This window comes from Eublepharis macularius, chromosome 7 (genome assembly GCF_028583425.1).
Source record: "Eublepharis macularius isolate TG4126 chromosome 7, MPM_Emac_v1.0, whole genome shotgun sequence".
Lineage (NCBI taxonomy): Eukaryota > Metazoa > Chordata > Lepidosauria > Squamata > Eublepharidae > Eublepharis > Eublepharis macularius.
This window is the reverse complement of record NC_072796.1, coordinates 73,819,873-73,837,189: the sequence shown is the minus strand read 5'-3', so window position 1 is coordinate 73,837,189 and position 17,317 is coordinate 73,819,873. Positions and strand designations below refer to the sequence as shown.

Here is a 17,317-nt window from a genome sequence, read left to right as displayed (position 1 = left end):
TGTCAGAACAAGGAAACTCATTTATAAGAAGGGAGTCATAGGGGTTACAGTTCTTCTGAGAGGATGGGAATGGGATAAGGGCCAAAATGCCTGGATAATTTCTGTGTCCCTTTTTGTTTATTAAGGGGCTGTATTTGTAGAAAAAGTGATAGTGGAATAAGAGGGCTGTTTTTTAAAAAACAAAAACAGAACATCTGCTTATTGTGCTTAGTGGGTTAAACATAGGTTGAGACATGGCGTATTCCTGAAGATGTTTCATTTTAATTCACTCCAAGTGGATAAAAATCATAATGGTTCAGCAAGAATGGGCTCAGAACTCTACAACAGAAGTTGAGAAGATACAGTGTTTCATTTAACAATTCAGTAACTGTTGCCTTCAAATCTGGCTTTCAGTCAAAGCACCTCAACAGCAACTTGACATTTATTAGAACGAGTTTATGGTTTTCCCTTCTCCAAAGAAAAGCACCTTTAATTCCCTCTTCATTGTGAGGAATTTTGATATAGGGCTGGGTAAAAAGGAAAAGTAATATGGAGTTAGGAAATTCAGACCTCTTTGGCAATTGAACTGTTTGCTTCCACCATCCACCCCCTACTCTCCTGACTGGCTGGTTCACTACTGAGTGGTGACTGGTTTGTAAGAGCCTCCTGGAAGCTGGGCATAGTTTTGATTGTCCAAGCAGGATCCAACCCAATAGGACTGTTGCCAAGTAGGCCCCCTCTCCTGCTTTAAGGCCTGCCATGAACTGTGTTAGAGTTTCCTGCATCACTGTTTCACTGCTACACAAAGATTACCCTGCACGTGTGTGTTCTGGTACACGTGTCAGTTTCCTGCCTGTGTGATAATTACCTTGCTGCTGCAATAGACTGTGTAGTTCCCTGACTCTATGTTTGGATAACTGCACAAAGGACTCTCTTTCTGGGCAGCCCTGCCCTGCCCTGTATCTGGACTTCCCAGTGTGTGTTTGGACTGTGTTACAAGTGTGCCCCGTGCCTGCATTGCCATCTACCAAGGACCGTGTCTGTTCCCTGCCTTGGACTGTGTTTTACGTGCTGTTCCCCCTGCCTCCATGGAAGCCAAGCCGCTACTAGCAGCCGGGCGCCTGCCGGGGAAACCTCCAGCGAGCCTGGCTAGGCGCTCCCTGGTCAGTTCCCGCCTGGAGACTCCCGCGGGCCGGTCCCCGAGCTCGCCCTCGCTACCGGGCAGCCTGCTATCCAGCCCCAGCTATGCCCCGCCGGCATCCATGTTCTTAGGCAGCCAGAAGACCCAAGGAAGAAGACTGCTTTGGGAAGCCATTTCGGCGAAGCGGGCACACCACGTCCGCAGCGAGAGTACCTCGCCCCACTCTGCATATCTTAGGAGCCGCCCCGGAGAAGGAACTAAGTGCCGACCATCCCAAGCACTCAGAGAATGCATCTCAAAGAAACCTCCGCATTCCAGAAGCTGATGACATCAGGGCAAGCCCTGTCCGCTGGAACATCCATTCAGCCCACTCGGATTTCTCCCTCCCTCTTTTGTCCCCTCTTCCTGAGGTGTCACTTATCACAATCTGATTACCAAAGTGGTCCATCCAAGCCATTCAGTAACCCATTAGAACCTTTGTTTTAATCTGTGAGAACCACCAAGTAAAGCACTAGCCCCAGGGTACGTTTTGGGGTATTTAAGCCGGTCTCCCAGACCGCATGGTGTGCATGCCATCCTATCCAGAACCCCTTGCTGTCCGTCTGTGGTCCCAGTGCTGGCATTGGGCCACCTCGCTGTTGTGTCTCTGCTTCGCTTCAGGATTGTGAGTATTCCCCACCAACGTTGGGAACCTGCTAATGCGAAAGTCTCTATATTTCCTACTCTGTATTTCCTAGTCCTTGTATGCTTTCTTGTATGTATGTGCAAGTTCAGGCTTACGCCACACTATTAGTAAATACACGTGTTTGAACCTATTTGTAGTCTGTCTCTTTGTCACTAGAGTGTCTGGAATCGGGACCTCCGTAAACATAGGTTAGATCTGCGCTAATAATTTAAGTTACAGACTGCTAAAGCTAATTTCCCCCATTAATAAGAGCAGTTCTGGTAACAGGACTGGGCAAGCACAAATGCTAAGGCACTAGCAACTTTTACAGCACAGAATAGCACCATCATGTAACTTTAAATGTTCCTATACAAGGGCTACAACATATGAGTAACCAGAATCACTTCATGTTCTGACAGAAAGAAAAAAATTACCAAATATTACAACTGAAGGTGAAACTGGCCAAAGTCACACAGGGACCTTTATACCATATTTCAGTATGTCTATTCTTCCCATTCATAAAAATGATGAAATAGTAGTTGTGTCACTTGGTTTTTAAAGAGTTGGGTTCCCCAGACCCAACTTGATTTCCCCCCAGCCACACAGCACCTATGGGGAATGGCTGTTAAAAAATAAAGCAGAGCCTGTTTGGCTCCAGAACACTGTCACAGGGTAGAGGAAGAGCCTCTGCCTTCGCCCAAGTCATTTTCCTGCACTGAAATAGTACTGGTAGGGGACCTATTTCCTAATTTTTGCTGTCCATGTAAACACAATGCTCCATCCACATGGAGAAATGACTCTTCTACCAGCACTCCAAGCCTATTTGGGCTCTTCTTTATTTTTAACAGACATTTGCTGTAGCTGTTGTGTGGCTGCAGCAAACCCAAGTTGGGTCCAGGGAACCCAGACCCAACTCTTTAAAAACCTGCATATCTTGTCTGGCCCTTCATTATTCACCATCTTGAAAATCCATGTAATAAAATTGGCCCCAAATTGTACTTTGAGACACAAGAATACAGGATTTGTATTCACTACTTTTATATTTTCTTATTTTCAAAAGGGAAATATTGCAGAATGTAATCAATTTTCATAAAATTTCAATTAGTTCTTGGTGAATCAAGCATCGTTATTTACAATTCTGATTATTCTATCTAGCACTGATCATTCTGTTTAGAAGAGTAAAATCATTTACTCACCACAAACATACAGATTACAGGAAAAACTGGCATATGCAGGATGAAATACAAATAATAAAGAACATGAATGATAGTGCTTTATTGGAATAATCAAAATGCTACTTGCTCACATTTTGAAAAAAGACAGCACAATCCACTCAATTCCAGCACATGCCTAACTTTTCCCCACTGATACAAGTAGGATTTAGAAGTGCTTAAAAAGGTTGAATTGTACTCTTGTTGCAGGCGAGTGCTAAATGGGGGGAGGAGAGTGGGGAGGGGGCACGGCGACAAGAAACACATGGACACAGTGCTGGAGGTAAAGAGGCCACAACTTTATTGAGATTACAGCTCAGGCAGCAAAAGGCGCACACAGGGCACAGATCAGAGCATCGGCTGACCCGTCTGCCAAGCTGAAGAACCACACACCCCCTCAGACCCCTGCTGAGGGGGCGAACCATGGGATGACAGTCAGTGGGATGCCAGGTGGGTGTACACCCTTGTGTGGATCATCTCCTGTCACCTGGGAGTGAGGCAGACTGACAGCCCCCGTCTGGGCATGCACCAGCCATTCCTCACTCCCCAGACCCCTTATGGGGATCCCCATAATAGGGAAACTGAGCCTGAGGGCCCTGTTTCCCCACAAATGGATTGGTGCCCAATGCTCCAATCTGCAGCCTGCTCACTCCAGTCATGACAAAAGGGAGGGCTGGGCCGGATGCCGTCACGGGCCAAGTGCTGAGGGGCGGGGATCAGCTATCCAACCAGGGGCCCACACCGGATGTGCCTGAGCAGAATCATCTGGCCCCTGGACACTCCCCAACCCTCCCCGAAGATTGCAACTAGTAGGCACCCTTGATTATCACTTTACAAAGTCTAAACATTTCTTTCAGGGGAACAAATGCACTGATCTAGACAAAAGCATGTGCTTCAGAGACTTGTTCCTGTCTTCTCAGTTCCTCCCTTTTCACCAGTCAGTTCCTCCACAAGAATTCTATGCGCCTACACAGGGGCAGAGAAATAGCAGCAGACATGCAGCTACCACCTTGCACAAGGATTCCCCTCATTCCTACATGCTAAGAGTCTCTCTATGTGAGACCTCTTACACAAAGACGCTCACATGAAGGGAGACGCAATGTTAGCTGGGAGCCAAAGGCTCTGTCAATTTCACCTCTCTACAGTAGGATAGTTTAAAAAGACAGAGATGGCAAAGATCACTCCTCATAGGGTTTGTTAATTTCATTTTTGCCTCCCCTAAGGCTTTGTCAATTTCACCTCTCCTTTGGGAAGGCAAACATGAAATTAATAAACCCTCTGAGGAGCGATCTCTGCCAGCTCTGTCTTTTTAAACTACACTTCCCAGCTAATATTGCATCTCCCTACACTTGAGTGCCCTTCTGCAAGAGGTCTTATGTAGAGAGATTTTTTAAGTTGTATCATTTACATAGCAAACATAGGTTTTATGTAATCAGTTACTTGTAGTTCCTAAAGCAAGTATCAATCCTTCTGAATGAAAAGTGCTTGCTATAACTGACAGTTTGATACCCTAAGCAAATATGATACTTGCATTTCACGATCCATATGCATTTTCCCAAAATGGGGGAGGGGAGTGCAGCTTAGACAAGACATTTTAATTGGATATTCCATCTCTTTAAAATTTTCTGAACAGTAGCTAAAGAACAGCTGGACAAAGAGGAAACTAACACTTGCTGGGCCTCTTCTCCTAATGTCCCCTGGGGCCAAGTTGTTCAAGAATGGAAAATGCGTACTTCATGTTTCAAATCCATCCTCATTCTCTATTCTGCTTTCCCAAGTACAAAGTACAGAACTATTGATTTCTAACACACAAAAACAAGCAACAAAAACCATGATTTATAAGGGCTGACGTTAAAAAGAAAAAAATTCAATATACATTGGAATGCCTTACCTAATCGGACAAGATACTGTATTGTTAAAATAATCATGTTCTCCACACTTAGTAACTGACTTCCCGTCAAACCAAAAAGATCCAAATCCTTGTTTTCCAGCTGTGGAATTTTGTAGCAATTCACTAGTAAAGGACTTACAACAATGTCTCCAACATTCCCATAGAAATATGGTAAAGTGCCATAACCTATAAAAAGAAAAAGAAAAAACTCTAAACAATTTTGAAATACAAGCTAATCACTGCCCTTATATGTTAAGCACAGTAAAAGGTGTATGAGGCCAGTGACCCCTAAGCAGTGACCCAGTCCCCAGAACGCAACACTCAGACCTTATAGACAAATGGATTCTGAAGACCAAGTTACAAAAACTGGGTCACACAGATATGCTTATTTTCCCATGTCTTAAAATATGGGGAATATATAAAGCAGAAATGGTAGCATTTCCCCATAATAGATTCATTTGTTAATTCATCACAAAATCACATTTCTGCACTTTAAGCAAACTTATTACAAAATAAGCCCCACTGAGTTCAATGAGAATTACTTCTGAGGAAATATGTTTAAGCAAGCCACTTTTCTAAAATGTATGTGGAAAGTTACCCTAAAATGCACCGCATGAAGAATAATTAAGGAACAAACCACATTTTACTCACAAACTCGTGTGTACATTCTCCAGTAATTTTTTTTAAAAAAACTTCAGGGGGACATTATTTTGAGCAGACAAATGTGTGTGTGTGGGGGGGAGATGCCCTTTCATTCTGCTATTTTTTACATTTCAAATACCCCAAGGATCTTAAGAGTCTGGGTAATGAAATGGTTGGGCAGACAATTGCAGTGCAGCAGAGGGAAAGTGAAAGCAACTGAATATGGGAGAGATCATATTATTGTGCCTCCTCTGTGGCAGTGACTGTGGCGAAATGAATTCAATTCTGTACCATAACCGTGTCTGTGCAATGCCCACTGGTGGAGCTTTTCTGAGTTGTGAGAGAAATTCTATCTTAGATCCTATCCACCCATCCCCCAGGAATGAACAAAAATGAACAGGCTCACTGTGATTTTTTTTGTGATGCATTCTGCAGATAAATCTTTTCATCAGATGCATCTGATGAAGAGAGCTGTGGCTCTCAAAAGCTTATGCTTCAATACAGTTGGTTAGTCTTAAAGGTGCTACTGGACTCTTTACTATTTTGCTACTACAGACTAACACGGCTAATTCCTCTGGACTCTGCAGATAAAATCACTCACACTCGAGACCATTTTCAACACCAAGATGCTATTGGAGTACAGTCTGGCCCTAACTTTATGGATGACTTTCAGATTTTCTGGTCTGATGAAGCAGACGTGCTGCTTAGAATTGTGCGGTTCCCCTACATCTAGGCTCAACTCCTGCACTTTGTGGTCAAGAGGCGGACGAGGCTGGTCCAGAGGATCGAGAGAGGTAATAATCACCCTCTGTGGCTGATGCATTTCCTACTGCTTTGAAGGAAGCAGTCATGAGACTCCTCCTGAAGAATGTCTCCCTGGTCCTAAATGACCTAAATAACCATTGTTTTGTTTTGTTTTTGATAAAATTTTATTGGATGGGTTAACATACAATCAAATTAAAAGCAACTACATTTCTTTTCAGTTTCCATAACTATATGTTCCCCCTCCCCTCCCCTCCCCCTTTTCAATGTTGACTTCCAACAGCACTCCAACCCCCCCGTTTTCTGATCATATTTCTACACTATAATTATTAGTCTGTTCCTATTGGTAAAGATCTAAAATTTATCTTATTTAATATACTTCAAAAGACCACAATTGTCCCTTAACATCCTATTTTCTTTCTAAGTACTTTCTCATTTTCTTCCAATCTTTGAAAAAATCCCTTTGGATCTTGATCTCTCAGTTTTCTCGTTAATTTGTCCATTTCAGCCGAACTAAATAATCATTGTTCAGAGACCAACATTCCATTCTTGAGCAAGTTGCTCAAACAGGCAATAGCTATGCATCTTAAGTCTGTCTTGGCAGAATCAGATTATCTATAAATATTTCTAGACTCCACCTTTGGTTTAGGATGGAGTTCATCCGTTTTGATTCTCCTAGGCCTCTTTATTGACTTTTGATATATTGATCACGGGTTACTGTGCTTCAGAGGTTGCACTCTCACGTTTGGCTGATTCAAAGTGATGGGGTAAGGGGACTGTTGTGTGCTCTGTGGCATTTAGGCTATTGTGTTCATATTGTCCTCCCACACTGTTTAGCATCTACATGAAACCACTGGAAGAGATCACTTTTGGATCTGGAGAGGATCTACAAATATGTGGATGAAACTCAGCTCTATTTCTTTTTAATAGCTGAGTCAGTGAGTCTGATGAAGTCCTGAACAGGTGAAAGTAATGGGACCAATAAACCGAAGCTGAATACATATAAGAGGGAGGTGTTGTTGACCAACGACAAAGCAGCTTGAGGACTGAGAAGTCAGCATGGAGGGATTGCACTTCCCTTAAATGAGCAAGTTCACAGCTTGAGGCTACTACTGGATCCTGACCTATGGTTTTATTTATTAATTAAAAACGTTTTTATGCTGCCTTTCTACCCAATTCAGGGTTCCCAAGATGGCAAGCAGACAATACATTAATATAAATTTTAAAATATACTATAACAACAATCCAACAAAACACAAATACATAAACACATACACATAAAAAGGAAGGCAGGTCAATAAGGGTCACTGAAGGAAGGACTTGTGAATTGCCTCAAGAAGATCCACCGACAGGTGGCATATCACCATCATCATCATCAGTATATTTAATACTCAACAAGGCCCCATCCTTGGATACTTAAATCTGTAGATTGGGGCTATATACTGATGAAGGACATTTTTCTACAAATCTGGGGAACATCTCAGGATTGCTGAAAAAAATGTGAGTACTTTTTAAAAATGGAGGGTTTTTTTTAATGTAATGTGCTATGAGGCACTGAAAGCCACTACAGTGTAATGGTTAGATTGCTGAACTAGGATCAGGGAGACCCAGGTTTGAATCACTACTCTTTCATGGAAGCTGGCTGGGCGACCTTGGGCCAATCACACACACTCAGCCTAACCTACCTCACAAAGTTGTGAGGATAAAAAGGAGGGAAGGAGAATGATTTAAGGTGTTTGGGTCCCCATTAGGGGAGAAAACAGACTATAATAGAAATAAATCCCTCCCCCCCAACAGAGGCATGTTGTTGAACAGGATGTGCAGGAGATGGGCCAGACCACCACCACCTGAACAAAATAGTCAGTGGCAGCAGCAACATTGCAGGCAGGCAAAAGAGAGAGAGGAAGCTGCTAGCTGTTGTTCTCCCCACCTCACTACAGGGGGGGATGACAGTCAGGCAGAATGGAGGGTGGGGCGCCAACTGGATGGCAATTGGTAGAGAGTACTGGAGAAGATGATAGGGGCACAACAGTTAGGAGGGAGGAATGCAGGCAGTGCATCATGCAGGCAGAATGGCAAGGAAGGTGACTGTAGGGCAGGCAGAGAGGCAGGCAAGGAGACATGCAGGGAGGCAGGCAGAGTGTTAGGGAAGGCAACAGAGGGTGGTCAGAGTAGTGTGGTAGCAGGCAGAATAGCAGGGGCAGACAGGCTTGTGGGCAAAGGCAGGAGGGCAGGTGAGCACAGCACGGAGGGGGACAGATCAGAGAGATTCTCCCTTCCCTATGGTTCCTCCCTCTCTTCCTGCTGCTGGGGGTGAAGGAGCAGAAGCCACAGCCACTGCCATCTCTTGATCCAGGCCAGAGGAAGAGCTGCAGCAATGTATTTCACTGGACACATTTGCCTGAGTCAATGAATCAAAATCACCTAACTAATACTATGAAAAGAGTGAGGAGTTCTGACGAAGTGCTTAATTCCCATGTGTAAAACTGGGGTGTGGATTCTCATTTAGCGATACCACCTGAACTGTGGTGTGAGATGCAAAAACTGGCCATATACTGAGTTTGGTTGCCAAGTCCACCTTCACAACCAGAAGCTATGATTCATAGCTGCAATCTAAAAAAAAAAACCTAAGACAACAAAAAAGCTGCCACCATAAAGTTTACCGTGACATGGAACAAATCATGGTTTAAAATTAAATCCTGGCTTGTCTCCACAGCTCCTCAGCTTTTTCCTCCACCTCCCAACATAAACTCAACCAAACACACCCTCCCCAAAGTATCCCATCTCTGCTATATGCCCCAGAAGACAGTTGCAACAGATACTGTATGCTGCCTCCTCTCACCCCTGAAAATTTGTACTTATGTCGTTGATGCTTTTGTCGCTCCAAACACCACAACCTGACATTCACACACAGAATCCAAACCTTACCGGAGCCCCGGAAGAGCCCACATGCTCCCACACCCGAACTCTCCTAAAAAATACCCACATACAGTGGATTTTGTTATATGAGGTTTATTCACTAGAACTAATAAATGACAAACCAAAACAGATGTGAAGTAGGTGCGGGTATAAAAGGGAAAGGACATTTAGCTGAGAGACACTAGAGAAATCAGTCAAAGAAGGACTGAACTGTCCAAGGTCTCTAGAGACATAGGATAATGGTCCTAGATAAACTAGCGGATGGCTTTGCAGATAGCCTTTGCCACCTGTGAGCTGCATGCCTGAGAGGTACCGTAGAGTCCCCCCCCCCCAACTTCAAGAACCTCATGCCTAGGTACAAGACATCTTGTAAAGGGTGATGACAAGACTTTTTTGGTTCATGACCATATGCTGCATTACTGTGTCTTGGCAATGTAGTATGGTGCTCATCTTGACATAATGGAAGGTCTCCTAAGACATGTGGAAGGATGCCCTACAATGCTGGCATCCCACTCTCCTAGGTCACTCACGGTCTTCCCGTCATGCCTCAAAACAACACATGGAGGTGGCAATGTCTTCCATGAGCAACTGTGCCATGTCCTGGTAGGTTTGTGAAATTCCAAGTCTCAGCACTCCAGTGGCAGCAAAAGTGTATCATGATAGATAACACAGTAGACTAGGTTGTTTCTACTGCCGACACAGTATCCATTAAAGACTCTCAGGGGGTCCATGTAGAAAGTCACTGCTCTGTAGTAGCGAATGCTTCTCACCATCCCCTTTACTGACATCCACTGCGATATCCACACACATTCCAGGAGGGCAAGCTTCCAGTCACATTTCTCTCTTCCGTTTGCATTCACAGTTCAGCTTGGAAGGGGCTTTCCAACACTCACTGGGCAGTGAACCACAGCCAGAGCTTCAGTGTAGAACTATGGCAGAATTTGGGATAACCGCCACCACATGAATGGATGGCATGATAAGGGCTGACCATGGGTGGGAACTAGCTGAAAGTCAGGTGAATTCCTCCTACTCCAGGAATTTAGGGAAATGGTACCATTTGTTCAACTGGTGTCATTATTCTGACCTTCCAAGACAACTTTACTAATAGATGTTGCACTTGTCCCCAACGGTGGACTCAACTGCGGCAAGAGATGTTTTGAGAATTTATGGTTTGAGGCGCATTGTGAGAAGCCATACAGTTTTTGTAGGGGAACATTCTTAAAGCTAGTCTTCATACTCACATAGTTCTCTCTGTGATAACAGGCTGACCCAAGAGAATGTTTTACATTGTTGATAGTTTCAGGTGGATAGCCATGTTGGTCTGGAATAGAACAGCTAGATTCAAGTCCACTCACACCTTAAAAACCTATACAAGTTTCAGGGTATAAGCTTTCGAGAGTCAAAGCTAATCTGATGAAAGAACTTCGACTCTCAAAAAGTTCATACCTGAAAATCTTTTTGGTCTTTAAGGTACTATTGGACTTGAATCTTGCTTTAAATTATTGAGAATTTTAAAGAAAAAAGAGCAGTTGGAATTCGTGTTACATTTCTTAGGGGTTCATGGGAAAGTGGGGTGCTGTTCTCATTTTATTCACATGGGGGATGGGATAAGAGGAAAAATCAAAGCACTGAAAAACCTTGAGCTGAAGAGCTGAGCCAGGGCAAGCAGTCTCCCCACCAAGGCCATTTCAGCTTGTAAAGGCAGGCGCTCCCCTCTACACTGCATTCCCAAACCAAATCAGGCCCCTGCAGATTTTTAAATGATAGTCCCTGCAGCTGCTATGTGGCTGTGGTGAAAAGACTTGGTTAAAAAAGTATCATGTAGTTTGGCTCTATGACAGCACGTGTGAAAAAGCAGGACACAATATAACAGCTTGGCCAACTGCAAAATGATCCTGGTCTTAAGGAGTATTCAGAAACCAGTAAGGCCTCTTCTTGATACATGCTGAGTGAAGGACCTATGAGGCTTGCTAAGAAAGATAAACAGATTTATTATTTTGTGCTGTGAACACTAAAAGTTTGTTGCAGACAACTTCTGAAACATTTTTGGAACATTCTCCAATTATGAAAATATTCCAGTATTTTTCTCAAAAGTGTTCCATGGGAGTAACAATAACGCTGGTGCATGAAAACACTTTAAATGGGAAGCTGCCGGGATCGTATGTTATCAGACCGGTATTTTATGTAGTTTCATCACTTGAGTTTAGGCTGTAAGTCTTCGTAGGACCTACTCAGCCTGCTGCGAACCTCTGCCAGCATTGAGAAGCCTGGCGCAAACACCCCTCCCTATCTGTTTTGTAGCTTAGCAATGCCAATTAAACAACTAAGCCCTGACTGGCTATTGGCTCTTGGTCTGGCATGAGGAGGCCTGAAATGGTGCCTGCTTGGGACATCTTTCACCTTATTGAACCTCTCTATTCAGTATCATCTACTAGCATGCGAGAAGAGAGGCTTTGCTTCCATGCATGACAAGAACCACGTGGCATGGAATAGACTTCCTTGAGCCTGTGGGTGAGAGCATCGGCCGAGAAGAGAAGCAAGGTAGTCAGCTTAAGTAATTTTAGATAGTCAGTGCCTAGTCAGCAAGGGTTAGATGTTATTGCCTAATGCTTATTTATGGAACAGTTACTGATGGACACACACTCCCTATAACTTGACAAATAAATTCAGAATGTATTTTACTTGCCTGTGTCAAGAGTTACTTGCTGACTGCATATACAACCCTCCAGAACAAACCCTGAGGCTGACAAGCCTCAAACAAACAAAGTAAAGCCCTGGTAAAGCTCCTGTGGGTTTTGAGAGTGGCTGTGTTCAGCACCCAGAAATGGGAGCAGAGGTCTCTAGTGCATACAGAACCAAAATGGGAATTAACAGTCAATCACTGTATTTTTTTAACATACAGATAAGAAAAAAAAACCATTCTGTTTCTGACCCACTCCTCAGAACTTTGGACTGCAAGGGAATGCTGGTTATCTTGTATCTTGGTGGAATGGGGAGTCCTTGGATGGGGCATTTTCCATGCTTCACAGCTGAAGGGACAACCTTAGATTTACCTACCACTTTCTGTGGGGTGGTGGGATCCTATGAGGGATGGGCAGATGCTCCTTTCAGAGGCCACAGATGTAGCTAGGGCTGCATGGGGACTGGTGGCAGAGGCATTTGAAGAGGCAGCTGCACCATACAGTAACAGAAAGAAAGACATAGGGTGGAGGAGATGCCCACCTGTACGTGGCATTAACAATGTGCTCTTCTAGCAGGGGTATTAGAGCTGCCATGGCCTGTTCAAAGCTGGCATCAGATTCTCTCATGGCAGCACATATGGCATGAATGTTCAGCCATTGTTGCAGATATGAATCGGGACAAGTTTTTGATTATATGCTACTACATCTTCCTGTCATCTATGTGCCTTTGTGATTCCATGGTATATATCTTCCTCAACAGATGACAGGTTTCATGATCCAAGCACACTACCAACCATTAGATTTTTATCTAGATGTAACTGGTTTACTTTCATCCAGTTATGCAGCATTAGAGAAGGTCTCTGAGGATGTATTTGTGGAATCCTCTTTGCCCTCATCTCAATTGTAGTGGTGTTTCTATTAATTTGTGGCCTCCTTCAGGTACAAGTGCATCCTCTAGCTCCCCAATATCACCCTGTTCACCTCCCACGGACTCTTCCCACACAGCTTCATCCACACCTCCCCTCCTTTGTATGACCGTTATCCTCCTCATAAGGCACCCTCTCATCTGTACTAAGGTCATTTTGTTGCTCTTTGTCCTTGGAAGCATGCTGTGGTTCACCTGTGCAGGGAAAGAAGCAGCTTTTATCACTTTGTATGAGTTTTTATTCAAGTAAAGTTTAATTTTATTTGTTTTAGTGAAATTTATTAAAGCAAAGTATAGATTTTAATGAAGTTCTGCATCACTTTTTAGTGCCAGTCATGGTTTCTGCAGGAATGAACAGTACAGGTGGATAAATAGGGAGGAAGGAATTTAGAAAAGTACAGGAAATAGATTGATAGGTAGCCATATTTTTACAGTCCAGATCTGAAGGAAAACATAATGTACACCCCACCTCCCCAACACAACACAAATTCTATCACTCACTACCCAGCCTCTATGGCAGACTGCATATGCATGGACTGAGGGAAGGAGAGGGAGGAAGAAATAAAAGAGCCATGATTGATTTGAACTCACCTTCACTCAAGTTTGCTTGGCTAGTCATTTTAGTAATCCAGTGTCAGGAAAGATATTCTTTAGGGTTTAATATTTCACAAAAGAGGAGGTTTCTTCATTCAAGCAGTGCAGAATATCTAGGCAAGGATCTTCAAAGAGGCCTATAGAGTGTAATCTGAGAACTGCAGGGTTCAGTGTAAATATACGAGCCAGTGTATCTTAAGGAACTTTCCCCACCTCGCCAGCTTCCTCAGGTCCACTTATTATACAAGCTGCTTGCTTGGGATGCAGCTGAAACTTCCTACATAATTCCAAAGGCAGTGGCAGCAATGATCATAGGATAAGGTGGTTGAAGGATGTCCAAGAGGTGTGTGAAGTTTTGGACTGGGAAGAGATGACTGAGGCAGCTTTGGTGGCTGTCCTCTGTATGATGACTGAGGTCCTTGGCACAGCATGTGCAGCAATCAGGGGTGATATCCTTTTGCTACCATAGATAGCTGACTCTATCGTAGTGGGTTCCACATCTAAGATCTTGCTGTGCATGGTGGTCTCCTTGAAAACTTCAGTTTTCTTTCACAGCATTGCAGGAACAGCCTATAAAATACCACCTCTCTGCCATATAAATTAGTTAACCCCTCCTGGGCTTCTTTAGTCAATCACAGGTTAATGAATATCCTGGTCTCGCTGTCAGACCACAGCCTAGCCTTCATTTTCTTGCCCTTGAGGTTCTGATTATCGTCTCTTGGCAGTGCATGAAACGATGATGCCATGGTGTGGCAGTGTAGGCCCTAGGATGCATAATCAGGTATTGCTCCTTGAAGCCAGTGAGGCATCCCAGGTTGTCACTGGAGTTTATCTCACTTGAAAAAAGTAGAGTTGCAGAGAGTGGCTCAGTAAGCGAAGCAAATGAGGTTCAGAGCATTCACACCTAATAGTTTCAGTGGCACTTTCCTGAAAGGGTGATTTCCAAGGTGAGGGAGAAAGTATCCATAGGATTACTGACCATGGAGATGACCCAATTATTAAATATTGAGATTTCAGCTCATAGTAACAGCTTTATTGAAAACTGGAAGCAGAAAGACTGAAGACAGGCTCAACAGCTGGGTGACCTTCGGCTAGTCACAGTTCTCTGGAGCTTTCTCAGCCCCAACCACCTCAGAGGGTGTTTTGTTGTGGGGATAATAATGACATACTTTGTAAACCGCTCTGAGTGGGCATTAAGTTGTCCTGAAGGGTGGTATATAAATTGAATGTTGTTGTTGTTGTTAACAGGATCCAACTATATACACACAAGCCACACTCTTTTTTCAAGAAACAATCAATAGGCACACAACTAGAATCCTTAGTTTGCATTAACTATGTACAAAGTGACTTATTTACAGTACAGTGATTGGTCTTTATTGTACAGCCCTGATTAGCTGCTGCCGGCAGGAAACAACCAATAGTAACGAAGACTTCAGGAACCTTAGCTCAGACAGAAGCTAAGTCAATACATAACACCCCTCCCCCCTAAGCTTGGGACACCCCATTCCAATAAAGCTACCAAGGTAAGCTGGGGGATGGCGAGCCCTCTGGGACCTGCGCAATCCTCCTGAATTCGCAGGCCCACTGACTGGTGTCTCAGTGTCCGTGATGGGCTGTGCCCCTTCAGTGGAGGAGCCCCTCTTGCTCACAGAAGCTTCTGCCCTACTCGATGGTGTTACTAAGCCAAACAAGGGGAGAAAACCGGATAGTGAGGAGTACAAGCAACAAGTCCGGAAATATGCAATTAATGCTGACTTTTATATAAACATTTCAATAGTGCAAACGTGCAAAGTGCAAAGTGCAAATAAATAACATGCAATGAATACAATAAATATAGTTAATACAATTCAGTTGTCCAAGTCATAATATAAATGTCCAAAACAGACCCACAATGGGGATATACTAAAGAGGAAGTCACAAGGCAGTCTTATGGTGGTGGCTCAAGTCCAATGAGATGTAAAATCCACAGGTGCCGACGGGATTATGCAGGCATCTTATACAATTCCCGTTTCGTATGAAACATACTTCTTCTTGGGCACAAGTACAACTGGACTGAAAAAGATTAATATATAAGTCAAACCTTAATTAATCCATTGAAGTGCCAACGAACATGCGTAGGCATCGTGTACTCACAGGTTGCCAATCCACTCCAACGTGACTGCTCAAGACCTATTACATTTACATAGGATTTACATAGGATTTACAATTTACATATTACATAGGATTACCTGCCGGTCATCCTATGTCTTGGAGACATCAGAATAACTGTTGTTGATATGATTCATGAACCACTTACTGATGATAGTCCCAGAAAACTTTTGCAACTGGAGAGCAGATGGATTTTTAAACTTCGGAGCCTTGCACCAGGGGGACTTAATAATGAAATCGATTTCTCCTGTTTTTTGGGTTAGCCAGTGGCCCATCTGGTTCCCCCCCCCTCATTTTTCTTCACAAGGTTATTGTGCTCTGCTGGATGCGACCAGTTGAAGGTGATGCATAATCTGTTTGTAATGTGCATATGGTCTGTAGCCCTTTAAGATCAGCCTAATGTTATAATGTTTATTGTGTTAAACCATGTGGGATTTCCTCCCCCCCCCCCGCTAATTTCTGTATAGGTACGCTGCTATGTATGAGGTGAATAGCTGGATGTGACGCTGTAATAGAATAAACGTTTATTGTAATTTGCAATGTCTGCACTGTATATATAGGGTCTGAGCCCTTTAAGATCAGCTGGATGTAATTACGTGGACTATGCCAAATTAGGCCCATTAACCTAGTTGTAATGATGTATTTAGAGTCCCTTATCTGCTGTATGAGTCTTGTCCATTCACCCATGTCCGTCATTCATTTGGAAATGTAATAGGTCTTGAACAGTCACGTTGGAGCGGACCTGTGAGTACACGATGCCTACGCATGTTCGTTGGCACTTCAATGGATTAATTAAGGTTTGACTTATATATTCTTTTTCAGTCCAGTTGTACTTGTGCCCAAGAAGAAGTATGTTTCATACGAAACGGGAATTGTATAAGATGCCTGCATAATCCCGTCGGCACCTGTGGATTTTACATCTCATTGGACTTGAGCCACCACCATAAGACTGCCTTGTGACTTCCTCTTTAGTATATCCCCATTGTGGGTCTGTTTCGGACATTTATATTATGACTTGGACAACTGAATTGTATTAACTATATTTATTGTATTCATTGCATGTTATTTATTTGCACTTTGCACGTTTGCACTATTGAAACATTTATATAAAAGTCTACTCAATGGTGTTGGCTGGTCTTGGTGGTCCTCAGTTGGAAAGTCCCCGCAGTCCTCGGGTGCCGTGGCTGGCTCAGTCCCTGTGTCCAAGATACAAGGCGGAAAGTCTCTGTTCTGCCCCTGCTCTGGCTCTGGCCACCACTGACGTAGCTGGTCAATGTGCCTTCTGAAGACCGTGCAAGTAGTATCAGCCACTTTGTAGGATACCAGCCCAGTGGCCTCGATCACGGACAGTGGAAACCAGACTGGCCTGGCCCCATAGTTCTTAGCGTAGACTAGGTCACCCGGCTGAAACTTCCTGGCTAACCCTAATACTTCTGGCTCCTGCCAGGCATCTAGAGCAAAGTCAGGGTGGAGCCGATCGAGCAGAGTGGTTAGCCGATGCCCCATTAAAAGTTCCGCGGGGCTTCAGCCCATAGTGGCATGTGGAGTGATGTGCTGCCACAGCAAGAGTTCAGTTAGTCAAAGGTCAAAGTCCCTGCAACCCAATTTGTGTAGTGAGTCCTTCATGGACCTCACCATCTGTTCCACCTGTCCATTTGTAGATGGGTGGAATGGCGCCGACGTGACGTGTCAGATGGCGTTGTTATCAAGGAACCTCTGGAACTCTTGTGATGTGAACTGGACACCATTGTTGGACACGA

The 17,317-nt window shown here is 43.8% G+C and overlaps 1 protein-coding gene across 3 annotated transcripts in view; it reads right to left on the bottom strand.

Moving 5' to 3' along the window:
• Positions 1-17,317, bottom strand: part of GREB1L (GREB1 like retinoic acid receptor coactivator) — a 247,207-nt gene that overhangs the window by 94,755 nt on the left and 135,135 nt on the right. For all 3 annotated transcript variants that reach the window (XM_054984549.1, XM_054984550.1, XM_054984551.1), the window contains one exon: positions 4,887-5,072. In XM_054984549.1, the coding sequence (XP_054840524.1) occupies positions 4,887-5,072 (186 nt within the window). The remainder of the gene's footprint in view (positions 1-4,886; positions 5,073-17,317) is intronic.